The sequence below is a fragment of the Perissodus microlepis genome, chromosome 22 (genome assembly GCF_051167445.1).
Source record: "Perissodus microlepis isolate ML-2025 ecotype Zambia chromosome 22, ASM5116744v1, whole genome shotgun sequence".
In the NCBI taxonomy this organism is placed as follows: Eukaryota; Metazoa; Chordata; class Actinopteri; order Cichliformes; family Cichlidae; genus Perissodus; species Perissodus microlepis.
The window spans coordinates 27,568,209-27,594,893 of record NC_140481.1 but is presented as its reverse complement, the minus strand read 5'-3'; the positions used below and the strand labels follow the sequence as shown (position 1 = coordinate 27,594,893).

Genomic DNA, 26,685 nt, shown 5'->3' with positions numbered 1-26,685 from the left:
TATCGTTGCTGTGTTTTTGTTTTTGACTACTTGCCGTTTTTAGAATGTTTTCAGAAATTACTTTGAGTTGTGTTTCTGTCTGAGTGTCTTTGCTGCACACGAAACCCACACTCACCTGTTCTTCTCCTCTTTTCAGAGTCTCTGGAATAAGGTGGGCAAGTGCCGAAGTCGCGCAACGAACACGAGACAGGATGAGAGTGAGAGGGCCTGGCAGAGAAAGAAAATAGAGTGAAAGGAAAGGAGGAGGAAATAACGCAGCAGCGCAAGAGAGGAACGTCAAGGAGAATCTCTGGGATAAATAAATAAAAGAGTTGTTTTGAGAAAAAGGAACTAGATGAAAAGATGAAGCCAATAAAAAAGCGCTCCCCTCCCTCCACTCGGGCTAAAGGAGGAAAGCGGCGAGGAGCGGGGGATACCTTGGAAGGAGGAGAGAAGAGAGACTCAGATGAGAACAGAGACAGAAGCAGATCTCCGCAAAACCGAACTCCCTCCTCCTCGTTATCTTCTAACTCACATTCAGAGTCTCCACAGGCGGACGCATCCAGAGCGCGGGACTCTTCAGATGGGGAGGGGAGGTCTGCTGCCAGCAGCGGTGGTGGCAGCAGCCACTGTGACAGCAGCGGCAGCAGTTGTAGTAACAGTAGTACACCAAGCGCCAACAACAGTCCAAACCCCGCCTCCAGCCGGAAAACAGCCACCTTCAAGGCCCGCGTCCCCAAAAAGAAGTACACCTCCGAACACTGCTCATCTAATACTGCTGGTAACCATAGCAACCCTGCATCCAGCACGCCCCCTCCTTTTTCTCTGAGCCAAGAGTCAGCGGGTCCAGGAATCGACATCAGCGTCTCGCATTCGGACGGAAACGGTCAGAGTAGGAGCTTGATGGATGACTTCCACAGTCGTACCACCAGCAGGGAGGGGTCTCAGGACTCCCCGGGACCGCCAACCCTGTCGCTTGGAGGGGAAAAACCCAGAGGAGGTGAAGGAGTGACAGATGCAGAGCAGGTGTCCCCAAGCCCGCTGCCCCGCTGCTCCTCAACAGACACAGCCAGCGAGCACTCGGCTGACCTGGAGGTAGTTGGTGACACACCCCCTCAGATGTCGACACACAGAACGTCTAGTCTCCCTGACGCACTGTCCGATGCTCTGGCCAAAGGCCTGAAGAATCAGCGGATCCTCGCCCGCCAGCTCAGGAGAAGAAGTGATGAGGAGGGAGGAAGTGACAGGAGGCACGACTTGGTATTCCGGGCTGGCGTGGTCCGTAACGTCAGTGGTGAATATGGAAGCCTGGAGGTTCAGCTGAACGGGGAGAAGACGTTATGCCGCTATCCATACCGACATGAGAGCCCCCCAGGGGTGGTGGACATTATCCTAGATGCCCCACCTCCTGGTGTGCATCCAGTACCTATAGGCACCCGTGTCTGTGTACCATTTGGGAACGAGGAGGGCAGCGAGATCCAATGGCAATGGTACAGAGAAGGTGTGGTGACACAGGTAGACCCACACCCTGCGGTGGCTAACCGCTACCGTGTCCTGCTGTCTGAAGAAAGGCCTCACTCTCTAGATGATGAAGAAAACGACAGGGGTGCTACCCAGGCAGTATGGGTCTCCAGACAAACACTCCGGCTTCTGGTGCCACCCTGGGACTTGGATTTGCCTTCTGCTGGTGGACATGAAGTAGAAGAGGGGGTAAGAGACAAGGAGAGAGATCGGGAGGAAAGGGAAGAGATGGATGTGGAGGTGAGCCGTTTGAGTCGAGGAATGGCCCCGAGCATGGGATCAATGTTAGGGAGAGGAATGCCCTACCCAGGAATGGTTCCCGTTTCCTCCACATCGGGCCACAGCATCACCTCGCCCGTTACTCCGACTTCAGTCCTCAGCCTGGCTCCTGGGCGAGAGAGGGAAATCGAGAAGGACTTGGAGTGGGAGTCACAGAGAAACCATGGAAGAGAGAGGGAAAGAGAGCGAGAAAGGGAAAACAGTGTAAAGCAGCAGCAACAGCAGCAGCATCACCCATATATGCCCCTCACCCCTGAAGAAGACATGGAAGTGTCCGGCTTCAACATGGTCCAAGTGGGGCAGATTATATCTGGGGGCAAGCCTATGGCAGTTCCCCAACATCGTCACATTGTTTCTAAGACCCCGTCTGGCTACCTCAACCCCCATCCCCACTTGTCTGTGGTGCGAGGCATCGGGATTCCCCCTGCTCACATGACCTTGAATCCCCACCCCTCTCCTTCACCTGTCCTGTTAGGCCTTGACCCAGCAGCTGCAGCAGCCGCAGCAGCTGGAGCTGTCATTACCACCCCTCAGCTCCATCCTCTCCCTCCCATCACCTCTTCCACTACATCCTCCTCCAGAGTGGATAAGACATCAGGGGGAGGTTCTGCCAGCAGTGGAGCAGGTGGTGGATCCGGATCAGGTTCGACATCCTCCTCCTCGTCACGTTCCCGGACTCCGCTGACAGCTGCCCAGCAAAAATACAAGAAGGGAGACGTGGTGTGCACGCCGACAGGTATCCGAAAGAAGTTCAACGGGAAGCAGTGGAGGAGACTGTGCTCTCGGGAGGGCTGCTCCAAAGAGTCCCAGCGGCGAGGGTACTGCTCCAGACACCTCTCCATGAGGACCAAGGAGATGGAAGCCAGTGGAGGGGGCCGGGATCGGGGCGGCGCCAGCAGCACAGGGACCCTAACACCATCTGACCTCCGACTCAGCGGTGGGAGAGCCAGTTCAGAGTTTGACTGGGATGAGACATCACGGGAGAGCAGTGAGGCCAGCAGCCGTGGAGGAGACTCTCGCCCCCGCCTCGTCCTTCCCTCGCTGCTCCCCCAGGACCTTTCTCGCTTCGACTTCGATGAATGTGAGGCGGCAACTATGCTCGTCTCTCTCGGGGGCTCTCGTTCTGGCACGCCTTCATTCTCCCCCATCTCCAACCAGTCACCCTTCTCACCCACGCCATCCCCATCACCCTCTCCGCTCTTCGGTTTCCGCCCTGCCAATTTCAGCCCCATCAATGCTACTGCCTCACTTACCCCACGCCGCCCCCGACAGCTAAGCGGCACTAAGATGGGTACGCCAGGCGCAGAGAGAGAGCGCCATCTGTCAGGGATTGTGCCCACTTTTCAGACCAACCTGACTTTTACAGTCCCGATGAGCCCCAGCAAGAGGAAGTTCGACTCCCACCCGCCCCCACCGCTACCTGCTGTCCAGGACTACCAGACCAAACCTGAACAACAGCAGCTGGTGGGTGTTGGGGGTGGGGTGGTGGGAGACCCACCCATGGGCCATAGCCCTGCTGCCTTCAGAGTGCTCTCCCCCCAGAGTCAGCCCACAACACCTTCCTCACTTTCCTTCTCTCGTCCTCGTAGCGCCACCAGCAGGCCACCATCCTCTGCCGCCTCCACGCCTCCACCCATGTTAGTCTCTCCAACTCCTCCTTCACCACTTCCCCAGGAGCCGTCCCCACGCCGCATCGTGCCCCTCCGGGACTCCCCAGTCATTGTACGCAACCCAGATGTCCCCTTGGCCAAATTCTCCGATGGCCCGTCGGGAAAGAGAGAGAGAAGCAGGTCGAGGGAGCACAGCCAGCACACAGCTCCCCCAGGCCTGCAGGCCCCCGTCCCCATCAACGGGGCAGCCACCAACGGGGCAGTTCTCCTCCGCAATCCCACATCCACGCTCGTCCTGGTCACATCCAGCTCGGTAAGGACGTCATTCTTTTTTTTGTAATATATGACTATGTACTGCATAGGGTCATCGGTTTGTATTTTATATCTCTAATATTTTAATTATGTCTTTATTAGCTCATATTATAGAGCATTTATAGGTGTTAGGGCAACAGAAATAAAGTGAGAAAGCTTTCTTAAATAACATACAACTGGTGTGACCACCATTTTCCTTCCAAAGAGTGATTGTCAAGCTAAAAAGAGCTCACATCCCCAAACCCCACAGTTTTTATCAGTTTACAATGAAAAGGATCCCAGCTGTATTTTAGTAAAATAAATATAAGAAACCTTTGTTTGAGTGTTTTACTTATAATGATTCATTCAGCCTCTTCTTATACCAGTTTGGCCCCAGTGGGGGTTAGTCTAGTCCTTCCTTCTCTTGAATTAATAAAATGTTACTTGCCTTGTGGTTTTCAAATTGCTGAAAACAAAAGATCAAACAAAACACATTTAAAAGTGAGCAACAATACCTCTTTCCATGACAGTGACTCAAGAAAATCCTGAAACCTTGAACACTTTAATGTAGTGACTTGTCATTTACTTTCTGCCAAATTTTGAACCACATCACTGTGTAGAAGGAAGGAAACATCCAACCACAAGCATTAATGGTGACCACTCTGCTAAGCTGCCATGTTTGCCATCTGAGCACTTCTTCTGACTGGCCGGTGTGCTTCAGTTGGAAGAAAACATCAATGTTTGTGATTTTTTTTGAGTAACTGCGTCACAGGGCTGTAGACTTAATTGAATTTTAATTTAGAGTAAAATTTTGGTTTCTCGAAGTAATAAAAACAAGACAATCGCGACAAAACACTTATTGTCCCACAATCTATTTTGCTGCAATGTTCTCCAGCCCATTGTTTTCCTTTACTTTTTCCTCTCCGTGACAGTCCAGAGTCACTCTCCATTAGACTGCAGGAGGTTTAGTTCATATGTATTTATTATTTAGTTAGTTTTTAGTTAGTTTTTTGGTAAGTGAGGATCCCTAATGGCTTATGATTTCCAGAAAGAGATTTTCTCATGTATTTGTGCCATTTTGCCTCTGTCAGTGCGCCCCAGGGTGGCTGTGGCTACAATGTAGCTTGCCATCACCAGTGTGTGAATGTGTGTGTGAATGGGTGGATGACTGGTTGTGTAAAGCGCTTTGGGGTCCTTAGGGACTAGTAAAAAGCGCTATACAAATACAGGCCATTTACCATTTACTTTGTTACCACAAACGTTTAATGTCATTATATTGAATAAAAGGCGTGTGACTTCTTGACAACTCATACCAAAGCAATCTAGATGGACAAGTGAAACTATAGGCCAAAGACAAAATAAGTAATTTCGAGGTGAACTGTCTCTTTAAAACAGCAACAATTTATGCAGGTCGATGTTTTTTTTTTAAAGATATGACTGGTAGACTGGTTTGCGTGCATTCCCAGACTGACTTCATGACGTTGACGTCAAGTCTCTGTTGGGGCGTGCTTGTTCCAAAGGTTGTTCTAACTAAAGAATAAATTTGGGACCAATCAGGTGCCTCTGATGATATTCGTGATGAATAAGAATCTCACCCTCTAAAATAGCCCACAATTGTGCATGGGACTGCACATCATTATCACCTAAACCTTGTACATTTTGTATTTTGAGCTGTGACACCCAGAGTTGGGGTAAGGAATCCATTAAAATGAGATTAAACAGTTTTGAAACCATTTCACACCTGGAAATGGCGTTACCAGCTGCAGGATGTTTTGAATAATCCGAGTTTCCTTAAAATACTATAAATATTTTTTTTGATGTCTCTTCCCCAGTCCTTGACTCCAGCCACAGGGGGCCACGCTTCCCTCTCCAGCCCCTCCACTCCTGGGTCCATGTCTTCTTCATCAAGCTCTGTGTTCTCCTCGTCTGGTTCCGGAGGCAGGGAGAGGGAGAGGAAACCCGAAGGGCATCAGGACGCCAGTGGAGGGGCGCTGCCACAGCCGGTAGCCTGTCATCCCACACCAACAGCCCTGCTGCCCCTCATACTACCAGCAGAGTCGCCTCACCCTGCTCCACGCAAGCAAATCATCATGGGACGCCCAGGGACCGGTAAGAAACGAGGGGGAGGGGAAATGGGAGATCATTTCTTTGTGGTCTGAACCTCTGTTCTGTCAGATTTAGAGTCAGCTGAGCTACACAGCCTAAAGTGTGAAGAGATGTGCAGCTTGTATCTTATGCACTCTGGCCCAGTACCTCTCACTTTCAGTATCTCTCTAGGGTTACAGCTGTGTCATCAATGCTTTGCCTATGACTCACGTACACTTTACTATTGTTCCCTTGCTTTCAGATGGCTTTTTGTTTGTTTGTTTTTTTCTCTTTGTTTCTGTTTTCAGAAAGTTTATAAGAATTTTTCCACTGCTTTGGGCTTCGCAGAGGACTGGTATTTTCTTAGAAATGCTAGAATTTCACTTTTAAAATATTACACAGGCTACAACACGGAAAAGCTATTCCATTAATGTGAAATTTACTCTTAGCAAAGAAGTAGAAGAGTCACAGATGAATAAAATACAGATGAAGTGGTTGTTTGTGTTTATTCAGAGGCATTTTCGACCCAAACTTTAGTTCATTTTAGGTCACACATGCAGTTTTTGTTGTAGACTAAGAATACCGTACAGTACAGGGCTTGAAATTTGAATTTTAAAAAAGAATGCCTCCTTTAATTACTTCCCACAGGGGGAATTTATACATTTGGGGACAGGATACTACATTGTTCTGTTCTTACCTCAGTCTGTGCCATTCATCATTTCTGCTGTCCGTGTGTTTTATGGCTTTCTTTTCTCTTGCCTCCATGGCTACGCTGGTAGTTTTCTTACTTAGCTCGCTCTTAATGGCCATGCATTCATTACTGGTTCTGCTCAACATTATTATATCTCTGCAACTATGTGTTAGAATGTCCCACTTTATATGTGCAGGAATTGATTAAGTCATATGCAACACCCACAATCCCACCCTGACATTCCAGCAGTGATATATTTATTTTCCTTTTGGTTATCAATGTTGTCTTAAATTGTACCATCAGGAGAGCCTTTAAAATACCAGCTGTGCTGTAGTTGTGTGAAGATGCCGTTTTGCATGAGGGAGAAAGGAAAGAGAGATTGAGTGCTTGTCCATAATTGGTAAACATAATGAGGTCTGTAAGCTGATACTTATAAGAAAGAAGAATAGCTTAGAAAACTGCTTTCTAATGAGGCTTCTATATCAAGCAGGGTTCAGAAGTAGTGAACTCCATGGTTCTCTAAAGGTTGTAGGCCTGTTATAAATCACTCTTACTAAAGTCTAATAAGACGTGGATAACTCCGGTTCTCAATTGAGACAGATTGTGCCACTAATTATATTCCATTTAAGAGTGTTTGCAGTCAACAGTACCTCACAGATTATCCATTATAGGGCAGATTTACTAATGACAGAGAAAGTGCAAAACCCCCAATGACTGTTGGGATTTACAAAAGAGGTGCAGTGAAAAGTTAGCAATATTTGGAGGGGTAATTTTATACTCAATGAGGTGTTCACTGCTCGAAATGGTTGCAGTAGTTGCCACTATGAGTGTTTTTGCAATTTCAGGAGAATCAGGGATATTTTCCATCCTTGTCCTTCCTCACATGGAGTGAATAGTCTGTTTCAAACACATTTGCATTACTGGAACTACGCCTTGTGGTTTAGGTGAAGGAGCTGCCTGCAGAGAGCACGCAGGAGGGAGTGCACATGACACCCACTCTTTAGTAATGAATGCGCTGGACAATTATCTGCTCTATTCTCACATCAGCACAATCTGACATCGCACAGATGTTGTATTGGGGAGCTGGCAGGTTGAAGACTGGCAAATGCCTGATCTGCATGTGTCAGACTTTTGCATTCTCACGTGGATTTCTGTTGGGTGATGTGAAGAATTCAGGGCTGCACTGCATGTGTGAAAACAGCTAATTTATTTGGAATAAATGCGTAATCGCTGATCAAGTCTGAGTGTGTGCCTTGGCTATCCACTGGCAGTAAATTTAGTCTTTAAAGTAAGGGCGCAGTTGAAAGTACCAAGTAGAAAGCTTCACTTGAGTTGTTAGCAGATTACTCGAACCTTCATCAAGCGTGCTCTTGGTGGATTATGCTGGTGATTACTGAAATGAATCAGCTCTTCCTGTGTTCATAAATCGCCCGCCTCAACTTTCCCCTTCCTCTGGACCTTATTTGTGATTTTAGCTGCACACTAATGTGCACTCTGTAAGCTGGATTTATAGTACTATGTTAAATCTGTGGTTTAAAATCTATGCTACAGCCTACAGTGTAGCTTGATCTCCACAGAAATGTAACTACAGGTTACAGCGACATGGATCTCACAAACTGTAACAGGTCTGTTCAGTAATAATTTGCAGCGCAAATGCATTTTATTTTCTTAGGGTTTTAGTTTTAGCTATCTTGCTCAGTAGGCTGTAGATGTTAGTTTTTTGCCAGTGTAGACATATACACAGAATATGTGTAGACTCCGTTTGTTCTGAATCCTTTTCTCCTTCCTGTGATTCAGTAATAGTAACTGTTGTTAAAGATTTATTAGCTCCAAGCCCATCATGAACGGCTCGGTTTCACTCCTGATGGCAGAGCAATGCAGACACACCAGGGTGCACCAACTATAAATGCAAACAGTACTGCACTACTACTACAAATTAGTATTGCAATATTCTAACTGTTGTTATCCATGTGCACTAAAGATGAGGACGTAACAATTCTGAAGCTAAGACCAAAACCTCAGTAAAATATTTTGCACTATCCATTGTTCCCTGACCCAAAGCAGAGCTGCTCGCCTGACGAAAGCTGTAATGTTCATGCAGTGAGGGAAATATAAACACATCAGAATGACTGAGTTTATTCTTTGTTTAAGAGCTAATTATGATCAAGTGATGTGGACTGTGGTAAAAAATGATTCTCTGTTTTTTGTTGTTGCTTGTGTAATAACCAGAGTTGCTTACAGTTTTGTATATTTTTATTAGTTACATTGTTTAAAAATGTTTTGTTTCAATTTAGTTTTATTTCGTTTTTGCTAGTTTCAGTTTTGGTGATTATTATAATTAGGGGCAGATTTAAAGAGTCCAGAATAGCTGGGTGATAGGTTACAGTCATGCAGTGATCCCGGTCTGAGATGACTCTAGTTGTGTTGGCAAATGTAACCGTGCTGACAAAGACTAAAACTGGGGAAAATTTGAGAATTTTATTTTATTTTCAGTAGTTTTGTTTTCTTTCTTTTCTTTCTTTCTTTTTCAAAATCTAATTCTTATCTTTATTTCAGTTAAGTAAAAGGGTTTTTTTCACAGCAACTTTTAGATTACTGTGTTTAGTTCACTATTACAACCTTGGTTTGAACTAAGTTGTAGTTTTTGCAACACAACTACTAGGCAGCTAGGAAGAAACCAGAGCACCAGCACTGATCCAACAGAAATTGTTTATAACACATGAGACAGAAAGTAAAATTAATATTATTTTCTGCTTTAATTTCACTCGACTGTGACTCTTCTACCAGAAGCTGAGACCAGTTTAAATGAATCTTCTCACCCAGTCAGGTGGTGGGATGTAAGAAAATTGGCTAGCGAGAAATGTAGGTGCTTGGGTTCATCATCTACTTTGTGCTTGTTTCCATGCCAACTTTGTGATATTACAGCCTGGGCAAGCTCAGAAATGTTACTTTGAATATATGAATGACGAAGATTGTTTCCATTTAAAATGCCTGATTTCTCATTTTGTGTCATTTTGATGCAGCACTTTGTAAATCTGAAAACTGAAAGTGGAGGATATTGGCAATTTATAGGTTGGTTGGTTTCATGGTTGATAGTGAGATGATGTAGAAGCAGAATATTTTGCACAGGCAGTCACGTAGACGAGGATAAACATAGACATAGCTGCAGATTAGTTTAAGACAGGGGTTCTTTAAGTTTTAACAACTGAATGAAGGGAGCCATGATACGAATGAAGGCTACAGAGGATAAATGCACACATCAGACAAAATAACGCTAAAAGCTGACATTTATTTATTAAACATGAAGATAACAGAAAGCTTCATGAGAACCTGCTGACAGAGAGAGTAAGAGATTGCCTGTATACCACATGAACACGTTATTTTTATCATTAGTTTTACTGGGATTAGTATTAGTATGCTTAAATGATTGGAGAAGTTCAGCACATCAACATAGCGTCTCTTACCTGTGGCCATTTCCTCCTGGCCAGAGTTTTCTTGATGCCCGTCTCCATCTCCGTCTCTGACATGTCAAGGGTGGATTGCATGCGATCTTAGCTTGGACTTGTTGATGGTGGAGAAGGTTTTGTTTTATTTATATGACAAACAGAGAGGCCACTCTCTTTGTATGCTAGTTTAAGTGCAGAGTGTCGACACTCGGAGTCCGTCTGTGCTACGTAGAGCTTTGTTCAAGGGGCAGTGTCAAAAATATGTGCATTAGCTGGTAATGTTGGGTGCTTTTATTCATGTCTTTGTTCCTAAGTAAACAGCAGTTCTGATATATGTATAAAGAACATCTTTGTCGTAAAGTAAAAGTGTATTAACAGCAAAAATTGTGCAGTAGAGCCACTGTCTGTGGTTCTTTCTCTTCATCGTGAACTTTGCTTACATTTCCTTTCCTCTTTAAACAATTAATTAGCATTTGATCCACGTGTGATGTCATCCCCATCAGGCTATGTGTTTTTGGCTTTTTGGTATCTGTAGCCTTTGCATTAATTGTACTGGTTGTATCGTGTGTGCAAACAAAATGAAACCTTGAATCCTGCACAAGCCTGAAGGAGTCATTGAAACTCACTGAGGTCGATGAGTAATGGCCTTTACGGCCTATCATGACTTCACTTCTTGGTCAGTCGCTCTAGGGTTAAGGTTGCTGGTTTATGTTTCAAAATGCATTTGTTGCTTTTAGATTGTTTGTAATGCAGTACAGATCTTGGTTTTTGTTAGTATTTGTATTTTTCGGTGCTGTTTTTCAAAGGGGAGATAAAATCGCTTTCAATATTTGGTGCACCCACAGGTCAGTAAAATGTTACTGAGGGCCACCAAAAAAAATTTGTTCTTCTAGTGGGCACTTGAAAGTGGCTACAGAAGCAAGTTAGTCCCCACAGATAAAATGTTAAAATGTTGAACTCTACATCAGAAATAAACATGTTTACACCCTGGCACTGCAAACTATTTTGGTCTTTATTGATAGTTACCACATATATATAAACTGTATGGGGGTGATTGTTTTTTAACTCATTCTCTTGGATGCTGGTGAGGCTGAAAGTTAGGTTCAATTTCAATTCAGTTCAATTTTATTTAGACAGCGCCAAATCACAACAACAGTCAAGATGCTTAGTATTATAAGGTAGACCCTACAATAATATATGCCGAGAAAAACCCAGCAATCATATGATCCCCTATGAGCAAGCACTTTGGCAACAGTGGGAAGGAAAAACTCCCTTTTAACAGGAAGAAACCTCCAGCTGACCCAGGCTCGGGGAGGGGTGGGGCCATCTGCTATGACAGGACAAAAGAAATGCTGTGGAAGAGAGCCAGATATTAATAACAAGTGATTCAGTGCAGAGAGGTCTGTTAACAAATCGTGAGTAAGAACGGTGACTGAAGAAGAAATACTCAATGCATCATGGGAATCCCCCAGCAGCCTACATCTAATGCAGCATAACTAAGGGAGGATTCAGGGTCACCTGATCCAATCCTAACTACGTGTATGCTTAGAGGCTTGGCTGCTTACATTGACAGCTCTCCTCATTAACTGGATGCACTGAAAACTGGTCCGATCCGCTGTGATTGGGGCATTGGTGCCTTTATAGCATTTTTAATCCAGTTGTCTGACAAATAATATGGTTTTGCTGTGTAGTTATTTGTCTAGTTTGTGCTCCAGTCTGGATGAGTGAAATTGTGCAGCTTAATTAGTATATTACTATTACCAGGTAACAGTTTATGAATGCAGCTCAACAGAGTTTCCCCTCATCCAAATATGGTAACTTCCCGAACCAAGATGCCATTTTCCCAGATGCAAAAATGCAGGATTCAAAAGGTGGAGTCAAGAAAATGATGGATGGATACAACTGTGTCTTTGTCCATGTTTTATGTTTAGTCTACACTTTAAAGCCATGAACACAAGTGGCAAAACTATCAGCTTTGCTTCTCGAGGATCTTTGAGTTCCTTAAGTTAGGATTTCATATCCTCCTTTGTGATTAAATGATAATATCTTGTCTTGAGTCAAATGTTAAAAATGACTTTAAAGTGAAACAGTTTCTTCTGAGGTATGAATATTGAAAGCTTTGATACATCAGTCGCTCTGGCAACCACTCAGACCCGCTGCTCGCTGTGTGTAATCTGTGACTCAGTGTGTGTAGTGTCACAGTTATCGAGTGTGCAGCGGGTGTCACCCTTTTTATATGTGTACGCATGTGTGTGACCACGCATGTGTGTAAGGGAGTGATAAGGGGTGTTTCACTTTAAACTTAAAAAGGGCGAGAATATCGACATGTCTAGACATGCAAGACTGAGAGCGGGAGTGCAGAGAGCAACAAGGACATTCACACCTCCTACACACAACACACACACAGACACACACACACAAACAAACATGTAAGCACGGACACTCGTTCCAGACAATCAACAACCTCAGACAGGGCATTAAGGGCAGGTCCAGCGTGATATGAATGTGTTTCATTGCTCTCAGCAGAAAAAGGAGCAATCGTATTGCTGGCGTGTTGTCATGGATACACTGTTTCCACTGGTAGAATTAGTGCAGTAAAGCGTTCAGGCCTGAGCTGATTACTGGTGTGCACTTTTCTCTCCCCCCTCTCTCCTTCTCTCTCCCTCTCTCTCCCTATCACATCCCTCGCACTGCTGCTAACAGCCACCTGCCTCTGCAGCGTAACGTTTCCTCCGCCATACATTTTTTAAAACACCTAGAGCCATCGCGGGCCCAGAAACAAACACAGAAGAAGGCAGAGCAGGCCCCACGGCTGAGATCTCTCCTAAATATAGCCCAGCTCAAGTGCAGCTGCATTAGCATCACAAGTTTCATTACTGCTCTCTTTGAGTGCATCTGCAGTCTTCAGTGACGGAGAAGAAGGAGGAATAAGAGCTCAGAAGTAGCTCGGGAGCTGTTTTATTGCTATACTTTCCACCCACGGGAGTGATTATTAGGAAAGGTCTAGTGGTAGTAACGTGCAGTCATGGGTCAGATGCATAGTTTTCCCCACTTTAAATCGTGTGCAAGTCTTTATCAGTTCAGCCTTTTGCTTGTCACTAAACCAATAAAAACATCTGATGTAGATATCCGAGCAGTGCTTCTCTGTGATAGTTTCACAACTCACTACTGTCATTAGTTGATCAGTGCACTTCACCTCTTCCGGGTGTTAGCATTTCCCTAAAATGTTCAAAGTATCTCTAGCCAGGTTTTTCATAGCTAAAATAACCTAAACCGAAAAATAAAACTACCCACCGTTGCATTTGGCCATATTCTGGTATGTCACAACTACAGAGAGTATAAAACGTGGACATAATCACCATGACATCACCCACTGGTTTGTGAAGGCAGTTATGAAGCCTTGCGCCGAGCATTTTCACTGTCGCCATCTTAGTGTTTTGAAACTGGATGTGATGAGTGAGGGTTAGATCTCGCTAATGGCTTGTAATTCACAAGAGACAAGAAACCCCCTCCCTGCTCTCACCAATGAGCTTCAGACTTTGCTTTTTTGACAAAGCTAATGGTTAAGACCTCCAAGTATGCCTTCGCCTTAGTTATCCCGCTATAGGCTCATGCTGCTGGGGACTTCCCCTCTTTTTACTAACCATGTTTTATATACCACAGCTGCATGTCTGTCTTTGTGTCTCTCTTTTTTCTCTCCCTTCAACCCCAAACTGGTCACAGCAGGTTACTGCCACTCCCTGAGCATGGTTGTGTTGGAGGTCTCTTCCTGTTAAAACAATGTCCTTCTCCCCGCTCTTGCCAAATAGTTGCTTATGTGTCTGTTACAATACCATGTTTGCAGTGTAAAGTGCCTTGTGTGTACGATATGTTTAAATTTAGAGATTTTAGCCTTTACACACATGTACTACACAGATGAGCAGGTCGTAGTAGTAATTATTTTAATTGACCACATCTGTGGTTGGAAACAGCAAAATGTGTTGCATGTCGACAGTTTGAAATTCACCCTTCTTTCTATTGTTACAATAATTCGTGACATTATAACTGTATCCTATTGAGCTGCTCATTTAAACTAGCAGACTGTCATTAGTTACACTTTATTTGAAAGGGTCTTAATTCTCTTAATTTGGTCTTATAGCCAATTCAAGAAATGTCTTCACTGAATATTCTACAGTAACAAATGTCTGCATCAGGACTTATTTGATTATTAGGATCCCCATTAGCTGTAACACAAAGCACAGCTATTCCTTCTGGGGTGGGCGTGTATATTAACACATTTTAAAACAGTGATGTAAAACAGTGTGACTTCTTTTAACTTGTGGATGAGGTGTAACCAGTTGCCCAGAAATCATGTGACGTGTCATATAGCTGTGACAGAAGTCTGTATGAATCGGTTTATCACAAATGAAGTGTGTCATGTGTTTCAGTCAAGCAGTATACATAAATAGCCATAGACCTGCCTGTAATTTGCCACACACAGAAATCAAGTGTAATTTTGTTTGGGATTGTTTGTTTATGTCTCGTGTTTATGTAATGAACGGTTGCTATGGTTGCTATCAAATGTTGTCTCTGCTCTTCCTTAAAATGTCTGTATCAGCTGATTTGTCCTTGATTGAGACCTTCAACCTTGCGGGTTTAAGAGCAGTGCAGCTGGATTTTACCTTCAACCGACTAATGAGGAAAACAACAATAACGTGTGTGAATTGTTTTGCATTTAAGGACTTTCCTGGGCATCTTAGCAAAGCGTCTTGTGGTGTGTAAAGAATTTGAATAAGCCTCACTTCCTCAACTCAAGTTCCCTTTACAAACAGTAGTATAAACTTGGAGAAAGAAGTACGGAGTCCAGAAGTCTCAGTGTTGTGATCCTAGTCATGTGATCTGAGAATCTGCATCTAAAGGATTTCTTAAACACAGTGAAACTAACAGCAGCTACAGTACATCCAAGATGCACTTCTTTTTCTTACTTGTCTAGCTCAGCAGTATCTAGATCTTCATTTAGAAGAGCAATAGCTGGCAAATGGTTAGCTATATTTAGACCATTTTAATACTTAATTATATAATTATATAATTATAAATGGAAATGGAAACTGGACATGTCAGTGCTGCAGCGAAGAGTTCACCACCAGTTCGTTTCCACCAGGCTGGACTTGAATCTGGACTAATGGAGGCAGGGGAGGAACAGGGAGCTGGGAGGAACTGAAGCTGAAAGCTTTATCAAATAAACTCAGTAAAGATGTCTAAAATACCATGCCTCTGTAATTAATATAACTAGAAAGGTTAGTGGTGTATAATTCAACAGTTTAACAAGTTTATGTAGCTTAGTTTCCATTAACCTTGTGAGTCTCTTCTTTTACATGCTAACATGCTGGTGTTTAGCAGGTTTCGTTTCTGCTGAGTTTACCACCTTGGTTAAGGATATCAGCATGTTCACGTTCACTAAGTAGCCTGAAACACAAAAAAACAGCTGTGGTGAATGGGAATGTTTTTGGTTTTACAGGGTCAGTCATTAACAGACAACTGTGCAGGGTTTTTCTCCATGCAGGAATCTTTTGTGCACCCCAAAAATGCTTTAACCCAGAAGGATATTGTAATAAATATATTGAAATCAAATTATGCTTGAGCTTTTCATTCGCTCAGCAGTAAAACACTGTAGAATTTGGTCTATAAAATGTTCAGAAGGAGCATAAGAAAGCATTAATTTATGTCATGTAAGGCCAAAGAATCACTTACTTTATGTGAATTAAACGTGCCTACTGGGATCCCCATAGACCCATTTCAGCCAGCTCAGAATGAGCGGTGGCAAACCAGTGTTTACCAGCATCCAGACTCATCCTCTGTGAACTATGAACATTGAGTAAAAAATTAATGTTAGTCCAATGTTGTTGAGATGTTTTAGTCTTTAACAATATCCTGGTTCAACACAGTCGTTGCCATTCCAGGGAAATATTGGAAATACATAATTATTAGGGCAATTCATTGGACTAGGGCAGTTCTTTAAATTATTTTATTTGTATGTTCAAACATATTGTGAAATATTTGTATTAGGGAAAAAAATCTCTAGTAAACGAAACTACTCCAGGAAAAAATATGTACCCAGTGAAGGCTTGACTATAAAATTTACAGTAAATGTATGTACGTATGAACATTATGGCATTCTGTTTCTTTTTTAAAATATTAATTGTAACTTCTTTTCAACATCTCCTTTTATTTTACTTAATACTGAAGCAACCTTGCAAACAGGTGTTGTAAAATTACTGTTAAAAGAAAGACTGAGGAACGAGTTTTAGTTTTGAAATGTCATCAAACTGCCTCTCGTGCCAAGCTCCTCTTTCAACCTGATATCAGCAGTATTTACCTGGAATATATATCACGTATGGTCAAACAACAACTTCTCTGTGATTTTACAGTATGATTTAGGGGAAAAATACTGTTGGGTCCTTATTTTGGACCCATGATGCATTGTGACTCTGTAAGATGGCAGCAGGAGAAGTTGCTCTAAACTCTTTGAATTTATTGCATTTTGTTTTACGGTGTCGTTTGTGTCAGCTTGAAATAGATCCCACTACAGAGAGAGTTCAGCTGAGAGTCTGAAGTTCAGCAGGGGTCTAGACAGCGAGTAGACTGGAGTCTGGAATCTGTGTGGATAAAATAACAGGTTCCCTCATCACATCGCACACCACATGACCCCTCAACTCTCATTATCCTGAGGGCTCATCTGCATGTGTGTGTGCTGGAGACAGGTGCTGACTAGGTGACTGAGTACACAACTCCATTCATGGTCTCCAGACACATTTTGTCAAAGTGTGTATCGCTTTAACAGCAGTGATGGTCACACAAGACTTCACATGCTGCCAGCGGGCAGAGTGATACTTTCTGTTTACAGGCAGTGATACTGAGGCAGATAAACATGATGACATTTCACTTTTTCTCTCTCCCTCTTTCCCTTCTCTTCCCACAGTTTGGACCAACGTGGAGCCTCGGTCGGTGCCAGTGTTCCCTTGGCATTCGCTGGTCCCTTTCCTGGAGCCCAGCCAATCGGGAGCAGCTGCCCAGCCCGTTGATGGCCAACAGCTTGTCAATCAGAGCAAAGGTACCAAATGACCATATTCCTTTTCTGTACACACGACCTCGTAAGGTTTTACCCAGGAGAGGTGTGTCGAAGATGGATTCGTGCCCTAAAAACAGTTTTATAAACAGTTTTCCCACAATAAAATATTCATAACAGGAAACGGCATGCAGGGATATGTTCTCAAATAACGCCTGCCAAAACAATCAAGTACAAATCAACAGCCAAGTCAGTGTTTCCCAAAACAGTTGCGACAGGATTGCAAATCACCACAGTTGGTGTTCACACCATTATTATTCTCGTAACATTGTTGATAACACTATTTATTGAGTCAAGTACTGAAATCTATTCAAAGACTGATTTGAGCAGGTGGGGATTGTCAGTAAGCTACAAGCTAATTTGGAAACAGAAATCTCTTTTGTACACATCTTAATGGGATTTTATTTTAGGCCCTTTAAGTCATATTTTTAAGAGCTGTAGGCTGTTTAAAGAGGTTCTGCTTACCACCTCTCTATTTATATCTGCTACTGGAGTAGCTTTGCATGATTCACAGTTCAAAATAAACAAGTAGCTTTAGCTCCTCCCTCTTTAAGCCAGCTTTCATCTGATTGGCTGCTCCTTACAAATAGAGGTTTGAACAGCAGGCGGAAACCAAAAGTACTAAAAACTGTCTCACACCCAGCATTTTGAGCTGTCTGAAGCCTGAGCCTTTCAGCCACAGGGATTTTACATGTTAACCTCATTATTTGAGACTTCATCCATGTTTAATATGATCTCTACCACTTTAACAGTGCATACCACATATGAGAGAAAATAAGGAAAACTAGAGTGGGTCCACTTTAAGACCTGCTTAGAAGGTCACAACTTAAAATGTCTTGTTTTATCTGCTCAGAAAATCAGAGTAGCTGGTGATAATTTCCCAATGAGCTGACCTGCTCATGAGTATTTAGCAGCATTTGCTGCACACACCAGCATTTTCAGCCAAAGTTAGTGTTTTTATAAATACTTAGCCACCTAGACATCACTCATTAGTTTTTGGATTACCAGTTTGAAGGTTAGAGTTTGGCGTTTGGCCCAGTGCCATCTCGGCTCTGTGAAACCGAATATGACTATATTTAGATGAGAGAATAGAGCTGATCAGCTAATGCCTAGCTAATTTGGTTAGCAAAGTGTATCTGTTATATACACAGACTGTATAAGTGAAGACAGTGCAGTTTTGGTCACTAGTTTCTACTTCTACTGAAATGCAGCACAACGTTTATTGTGCAAATTAGAGTTTGAAAGCAGTATGAAGCATGGCGTGCTTTAGGGTGGGCCTACTAAGAGTTGCTGTGTAAGCTGTGTAGTTTCTCTGTGAAATCCACCACTCACTTATCATGTGTGGTTTCAAAACATCAAGATGACAATGCAGAAATACTGAGCTTGAGGCTTCACAGTGGCACTGAACTGCCCATTTGGTGACAGTCGGTGGTTATTTACAGTAAGTGGCTTTATTATCTTAGAAGTCAGCAGGGTTAAAAACAAAATTTTCCTTACTGGAGAAAGTGAACAGCCAACTCTTTCAAGCGTGTTGATGAGACTGAGAAATACTTTTGATAGAAAATTAGAGAAATAACATCGAGAAAACAAAAGTAATATTAAGAGAGTGAGCAGAGAAAGAAAACCCCACTCTGTTTCGCATCTGTGAAAGTGGAATAGATAACTTCGTTGGACCCAGATCACCATGATCAGACTGCACCAAGTTACAAAATCAACATCATGCTGTATTAAATAAAAAATAAAATTAGCTTCGGAGACTATAAACTCATGAGGACATTATTTGCTGAGGCCTTAAATCATGTCATTTTCTCATAAACTTCTGCATCATAAGACTTCTGTTTTTGCCACTACTGGATCCACTTTTTAGACCCAAAAGCTATGTCTTACCTTAAGACCCATTTTATTTTGTTAGATTTGTTCACCGCACAGCCTGACTGACTAAATGCTGCAGAGAGTGTTAGCTAAATAAGTAATGGTGAATTCAGAAGTTCAAGCCAGTCTCTGTAAACCCGTCAAACCTTGAAAACAGAATAAATACAAGGAATACTCGGCTAAATCTTTCAGTCTGTGGATTTAATGGCCACATACTTATTTGATGTACAGATTTAGATTTTAACTTTTCAGTGAACAGTTTCTTTATGTTTGCCTCCATCTTACACAAGTATTTTTGTTACTACAGCAATAGATTATAACATAGATTGAGTCAGAGCTTGTCACACCTCCCACAGACAGTTGGCCAGAATACCTGCCATCAGCAAGCTGCATGCAGAGTAGCCCCGTGTTTACACATACGCCACTGTTACTTTCATAAAGCTTCTCCACTAACTGGCACATAAATCGCTTTTTTTGGGTAATATTTTCAGAGCCTCGCTGTGCTGTAGCTCTGGTGAGTGACGGGCGGTCAGGTCCTCCAGACCTGGAGAGAGGATCGCCATCATGTCCACCCCCAACGAATGACAATCCTCCTACAGACAGGGGTGGGGTGGACAGCGAGATGGAGAGTGACACAGATGACCCGTAAGTACAAAATGTTTGTTTGTTTGTTTTTCCATTTTATGCAGAGTTTCTTTCTGGCGCATGATGTTTCGACGTGCACAGGGTCTTTTTATATGTTTTATTTGCTTGGATATTGAGGATTAAAGCCATAAAACGCACTACAGTCAGCTGACTTCAGTTCCTGTGGGCATCAAAGTACAAGCGCATGATTTGAAAGTGCATTAAGAGCAGGAAGTACCCACTGCTGTTAAAATGACCTGGAATTTCTTAATTGTTTTTTCTTTCTTATTGTTTTAAAGAGTTTTTATTCCTGTGAAGCACTTTGAACCTTTATATATGATTCAAGACTATAGAAGTGGTTGTGCGTGTACATGAGTCCAGGAGTGCCATGGGATTTTAAGTCAACCAAGCTTTATTATTTTAACTGCACAAATGGAATTTACATACATTCAGTGCCCTGAATGACACATCAAAGGTCCTGATTGACAGAGAGGAGGACAACATTTGTGAGGGGGAAGATTTCTTGTGTGGAGAAAACAAATAAAACCCCCTAAAGATGAAACAAAAGCTATCAGGAGAAATTACTCCAAAAGTTTCCTGTTTATGACTTCAGCTGGACTGGGGGTGTCAACGGCTTTCAGCATGAGCGTGTCATTTGTTTTTGAGGAGGTAACGACTAATGCCATTGTGCCAAATGAGTTAGAAAGGCACTTGAAGACCAAGGGTCCCCTTTCAGAGAAAGTTTGGCTACTGTAAAAGAGCACAGGATGTTAACTAGAGACGGCAAGAATGTGTGCTGGATTGTGTGGAACTGTCAGATGATGAGGAGTGGGGTTTTAGTTTTAGTGGGGCTTATTGCAAAAGCGTCTTCATCTGACAATAAAATCAAAATTGTCATTCATGTCATTCTGGATAGCATAAAGGGCTTTTTCTCTGCAGATGAATGCTTGATTTCTCTTTGAAGAAAAGCTAGAAAACCACTGAGCTATACAAATAAAAATGGCCTGACTCTTTGCAAACAACTGCAAAGAAGGCATGCGAACAAAACACTAATAATGATGTGCCTGCTGACCTCAAACAAGCAGCCAAAGCCTGATTTTTAACATGTAACAAAAGTAGAGCTGAGGCTTGTAGCCTCCATTACAGCACAATCTGCATGGCCTCAACATTTTCCTGTGAAGTGCACTTTGTTCTGTTTGCCCTGTGTTGATACTTAAACACTAAAAAAAGCTCTTGTGTGTAACCTCATTAGGATAGAGACTTGAGCCTGTGTGTGGGACTGTAGCCTAGGGTTCATGTGGTTCACTGGTAATGATGGGATAAGTCGTCTCAGGCCGTGCACACAAAATAAGGAACCAAAAGGATAACGTTGTGTCTTTAAAGTCTAAGCTCTTATCGATGATGACCCCAGCCCATATTCTGTGCTATCAGAGTGTGTAAATATTGCTTTTGTTAAGCCGTTCTTCCAAGTGTTGGCAATGAGGAGGGGGAAAAAAGTCATTCTAACTGATACGCTTAAAAAACAAGTTGTTTTTTGCTTTTCTCCAAAATATAGAGTTAGAGTTTAAAAAAAATAGCAGGTTATATGTAAGATATTGCTTTTTTGAGTACCGAGGCCAACATTTATGAGTGCTGTTGGAGAAGAAGTGGAATAATCACAAAAAACAATAGATTGAATTTAAATTCAAGTGTAGAGGGTAGCGTGGTCCCCTGACCAATCAGAAGCCAGTCGACTGCCGAAGCGGTTTAGGTCTTATTTACATGCAAGTGCAGTCTTTATATCTGTCTGCTACTCACATATGAACTCAGTCACTTCTTAGAGCGAGATAGCAAACAGTCTGGAAATCTGTTTATCAGTAGCTGCTTGCTGGTCCCCTCACTTGCTGCTGAGGATATTTTATTTTAAAGTTTTTGTGTGTTTTTTTCAGAGTCTCGCTGAAACAACAGAGTGTTGTTAACCAGGGACCTTCTGTCCCTTCGTGCTCCATTTAAATGGTGTCAACTCATTTTGAGCAAACACTTCATACATAGTGTTTGTTTCCTTTCTGCGACTCTCGGTATGACTCATGAAAGCGGGTAGTAACTGTGGATTATATTAGATGCAGTTTGTCGGTATAGTTTGAATCTCCAGCTTTAAAACTCTCAAGGACTCTACACTTGGAACAGGTGTATTGAAATCCACCTTTGCCAGCAGAATTCAAAAGAAACAAACAACTTTTCTATCAGCTGCATCGGTGTGTGTGTGTGTTTAAGTGTGTGTGTGTGTGTGTGTGTGTGTGTGTGTGTGTCTGGCAGGAGTTGTATAGTCTGTGCTTGTTCATTCCTCTCAGTCTCAGGCTGTGTCTTTGCATCTGGCGGGGTTATTGCTCTTTCAGAGTGACTCAGACGAGCTGCGCGGCTGTCTGGCTGGTAGTGTGGTTATGAATGTTTCAGGGTCACTAGGCTCACAAAGGCTGCTGTCGCCAAAAGAAATAGATCAGCAATATCTTAACGTTACACTGCTTACACCTGTTATCTGCCTACATCTCAATGGAGAGGACAGCGGCATTAATAAAAACAAAAAGTCTGCACATTTAAAAAGAGCCGGTATATTAGCTACCCTGTTTTTATGTTATTCGTTATCAGCCTCTTGTTATCGGTCCATTCCCAGTCTCTTGCTTTCTTTTTCTGCTTTTGTTCACTGCCACACAAAAGTGAAACATCCCCCTACACAAGCACATTCACACATACGCCTATAAACAGTACTGACTTTACCCAAAGTCCTTCTAGAAGAGAGTGTCTCCACTTGGCAGTTGTTCCTGTTAGCAAACACTAAGGCCCTGTCTGAGCGAGTGGGGAGAGGACCATAACTTTTGCTGCATGTAAAGAAGCACTAATTAAATGATTAAAAACTGGCTTAAAAGTCAAAAAACTCCAGACGTTGTTTCCATGAAATCTGCCAAACTCCCCAACGGAAGCTTGTGTGCCATGTTAAACGTGTGGTTTAAACATGACCATGCCATAAGAAAAACACTATTTAAATTATTTAACCCTCAAGTCGCCGAGCTATTTTAGTTTTAGTAACTGTGACCTCCTTACCTTACCGTTAGTTGCAGGCTTATATTTAAGATTTTTGTTTGTACGTGTGCAGAAACATCTTCTGCAACAGCAAATGTTGCTACGCTAAATCTGTTAGCGTAGGTTTGCTTGAACACACAGACGTGGGAAATTCCAATCAAATCAGTAGCTGTGATGTCAAAAAGCACATATATATTACCGTTGTCCTTCCCACACCAATGGACCAATTCTCATTAAAAACGATGAACAGTTGGAGTAGAGGTGAAAATATTTCCTCACATAAATTTATGTCGGGAAACTTTTTTACAGTCAAAACTACCACATCAGCATATTTACATATGTGTCTGGGGCAGTGTTGTAGTACATGTACCGCCGTTACGTATTTAAAATAAAAAATATGAGTAACTGTATTCCGTTACAGTTACTGTTAAAAAGGTGGTATTCAGAATACAGTTACTTTGCTGAAATAAAGGGATTACACGGCGGTCTTTTCCTGTTTCATATGTTATGCTATGCCCTCTCTATCTTTGGTAATTCCACGCCGGTGGAAACCCCAAACAAGACACGCATTAAGAGGCTCTAATGCCTGTCTCAATCTCGCGGCCTATGTCACCTCTACTTGCGGCCCGCATAATGACGTGACGAAATATTTTTAAAAGTTATTGTTCAAAAAATTATTTAATATGAAGGCAATAGGCAGAGTGTTACAGGCATAGCCTCATGGGCTACATTTAGTGTAGTCCAGTTTCAAGTAAGCTATTAAGACTCGACTGTACACTGTGTTCGTGTTTTCCCCGAAACAATAAGTTCCGTTGGAGCAGCCTTTCAACGCCTCTCTCTGTCTCTCACTAGCAAAGTTGACCCAGACAACAAAGTAAAGCCAGCCCGACACAGAACCCGGCGTATTAGCCAGAGGTCCCTTTACTACGGTTCGGAGCCGCGGACTTGTTTTATATACGCGCGGAATAGTTTTCTATATGAGATCGCTGCAAAAAGTGCAGCCTTACATAATGTCCACCCTACTGTTACTCATGTATATTAAGATTTAAAAATCTAGTTGGTACATTTTAAAAGTAACCTTCCCAACACTGGTCTGGGGTCATGAATTGTATATTTGGCTACTTGAGGGTTAAGAGCGAGTATCTAATTTTGAAGACTTTGTACACTGTATGGACAAAAGTACCGGGACACTTATACATTTCACCTGTAGGAGCTGCTCAGCCTTCACAACATGGGTTCCATGCTGTGTAGCTCCCAGTGCACAGTTTTCATGCTGATGTTAATACCAGAGGAGTTTTGAAACTCTGCAGACTGTTGAGTCAGCAGAACGGCGGTGATTTTAACACCCTTTGCGCCTCAACACTCGGCGCTCTGTAGCTCTGCGTGGTTTGTCACTTTGTGGCTCAGTTGCTGTGGTTCCTGCAGTAATACTACCTTCATTTGAGAGTGGAGAGAGGAAATCTCACAACGCATCTTATTACAGCACCACGCTCAAACTCTGCAGTGTGACCCATACTTTCACAGATGTTCGTAAAGGCAGACCTCATGGCTCTGTGTTTGTGATTTTATACACCAGCGGCAATGAAAACACCTGAATTCAAACATTAAGAGATGTTTTACATTACTTGTTGTCCATATAGTTACTCCTTCATTAGCAGCTTAGTCCAAGTCTCAGCAGAAAACCTGAATAATTCCACACTAATCCACGTTATGGGCCACAAACACTGAAGATACAGCGAAGATACCTACACCTGCACTATAATATCAAGTTACTGTCATGAATATGAGTAGCCCACGTGTTTCCTGAATCAGCCATCGATCGGCTCTATGAGGACAACCACTGTTCCAAACTGCGTGATTGAGAGTCTCAGAGTACCATGTCTCTGAGTCAAAACTAACTTTATGTTCTTCAGCATCAGAAACAGAGACAGTACTAAACCAAATAAGTTACATTTAGATTTCATAATGCCGTGGTGTCAGTTATATATAACATTCCTGTTTTGGGGGGCTTTGGCATTTAATATAATTCAGCAACACCATCAAAGAGGTTTTTAACCTTTCACAAAATGACTGTGTTATCGGAGCTTAAAATGTGTTTTTCTTCATCAGATCTTCAAAAGTAACAGGAACACAAGTCTCTTTGTTTGGATCAATCATGCTTATGTATGTAACCTTCCCCAAAGGCTCAACCCTGATATTCTAATCAGTTAATAAAGTAAAAGTCTTAATTATTATTTTCCATACGATGGTGCTGTGTTGTTTAAAATGTGCTATAAACTTGGCTTTGTTAATGGCTGTTTTGGGGGGTTTTCTGTGTAATATCTTGGCAGACATTTCTTAAGCTTGTTATTCCGATAATATCTTTTTACCCCATCCTAACTCTCTGACTCATTATTGTGTTGTGTTTTTTTAAATTCCTTGTTTCCCATAGCTTAATCATTATCTCCATGGACACTGTAAATATTACTCTTGTGCCTTCATCTGCTTTTGTTTATTTATTCTTTCTTTTTCTTGTGTTTGCCATATTTGCCAAAAATGTTGAGTAGAAAAGAAAAGGAGAAGAAAAGAACCCACCATATTCATGTAGTCACAGCTTGACACCGAGTTCACTGTCTAACAGACTTTCTGTCTGCCTGCTCACAAAAGCTTTTCTTCTAAACAGATTTTTTTATTATTATTTCCTTTTATCTGACACCAAGTGTAGCAACAAGATTTCCTGTGTTTCCTGTCGCTCTCAGGAAAAAGTCTGAGAGTCAACACTAAACTATTATCCTTCTGCAGACGCCCTCAGATAATCTTTTCTAATACTGATAACTGGTATGTTCACATTTTAATTCTTAGTATTTCTACATTCCTGTAAGTTTCATTACTTTTCCCCCTACGTCAAGTTTAATATCATAATTAAAGGTTTAATTTTCCAATTAATCGACACTAAATCCGTCTTTTGTTTTTTCTCATAAAATGACCAGTCATGTCTTTTGAGGATAAGGTTAGCGTTTCGTTTACTTGTCATTATGAAACTGCTCATTCATACATAACAAAAAACTGTCATCAGCTGCAGCAACAGCTGTAAAATCATGTTTTTCTATGGTTGTGTTGATAAAAATAATCTAATATTGTACAGTTTTGTACAAAATTGTATTTTTAATACTAAAATGTACATTTTCAAATGTACTGCTTGACGAAAAACTCAAAATATAGTAATGTCCATGATTATTTTTTGATTCACATGCCGAATTACAGTTATTTACACGCATTTATGAGCAGAAAAATTTGTTTTAGAAGTTAAATGTCACACTTGATTAATGTCTGACTTTTTTCTGAAACTCAGTTAGTTTTTTCTGGGGTTTTTTTCCTAATCAATACCGATATAATTTTTAGTTTTACACAAAGCTTTGACAGATTTTTAAAAATATTTCTGTTTTCTTGGTGGTCTATAAAAAATCGTGTCAAGCAATGAATGCATATGGCTTATTAACACTTTCTCATCCCTGTACCGATACCCATGCAGTTTCTGCTGATCCAATACAGTCTTTTTCACTTTCGTGAGCAACTAAAATACTAATACAAAGAAACAAAAACTAGATAGAATCAACACTCAGTCTAACAACTATCTAAATTCACAGATTAGTTAAGCATTTGTGCATGCTATCAGATTTCTTTTTTCTTTTTATTATCTGATGCTTGTTTTCCTCTGACATCACTGCTCAAAACAGCAAGCAAACAGTTTGATTCAGCAATACTTGGAATTAAAAAAAATGCATTCAAACCATTTTTTTAACTTGTGAAAGAGTTTATTTTTGGATGTTTCTTCCTTTGGTGATGGTTAATACTTCCAGTATTGTATTCACAACAACAATCTCTGTTTTCTGCAATCACGATCACCTTATACTCATGGATGATTATTCCATGTAAGGTTAAACAAACCTGATCCCACCTGATCCCCTCATAATCAGCTAATTTATTTATAATTTTAGTTAATTTGAGTTATATAATAATTACAAAATTTGAACTTCATATTATGACAATGTTCTGAGTTTCAGGCCCTCAGAGTACATAGAGGTGGGTAGTGATTTGGTCCCATATCTGCCATGTGTAACTGAAAAACACATTTAAGCTCTGTTA

General features: G+C 41.9%; 1 protein-coding gene across 5 annotated transcripts in view; it reads left to right on the top strand.

The window, feature by feature from the left end:
* cica (capicua transcriptional repressor a) overlaps window positions 1-26,685 on the top strand; it is a 51,670-nt gene that overhangs the window by 4,423 nt on the left and 20,562 nt on the right. For all 5 annotated transcript variants that reach the window (XM_084918648.1, XM_084918646.1, XM_084918650.1 and 2 more), the window contains exons 2-5: window positions 137-3,702; window positions 5,513-5,789; window positions 16,861-16,992; window positions 19,371-19,524. In XM_084918648.1, the coding sequence (XP_084774774.1) occupies window positions 343-3,702; window positions 5,513-5,789; window positions 16,861-16,992; window positions 19,371-19,524 (3,923 nt within the window). In that variant the 5' untranslated portion in view covers window positions 137-342. The remainder of the gene's footprint in view (window positions 1-136; window positions 3,703-5,512; window positions 5,790-16,860; window positions 16,993-19,370; window positions 19,525-26,685) is intronic.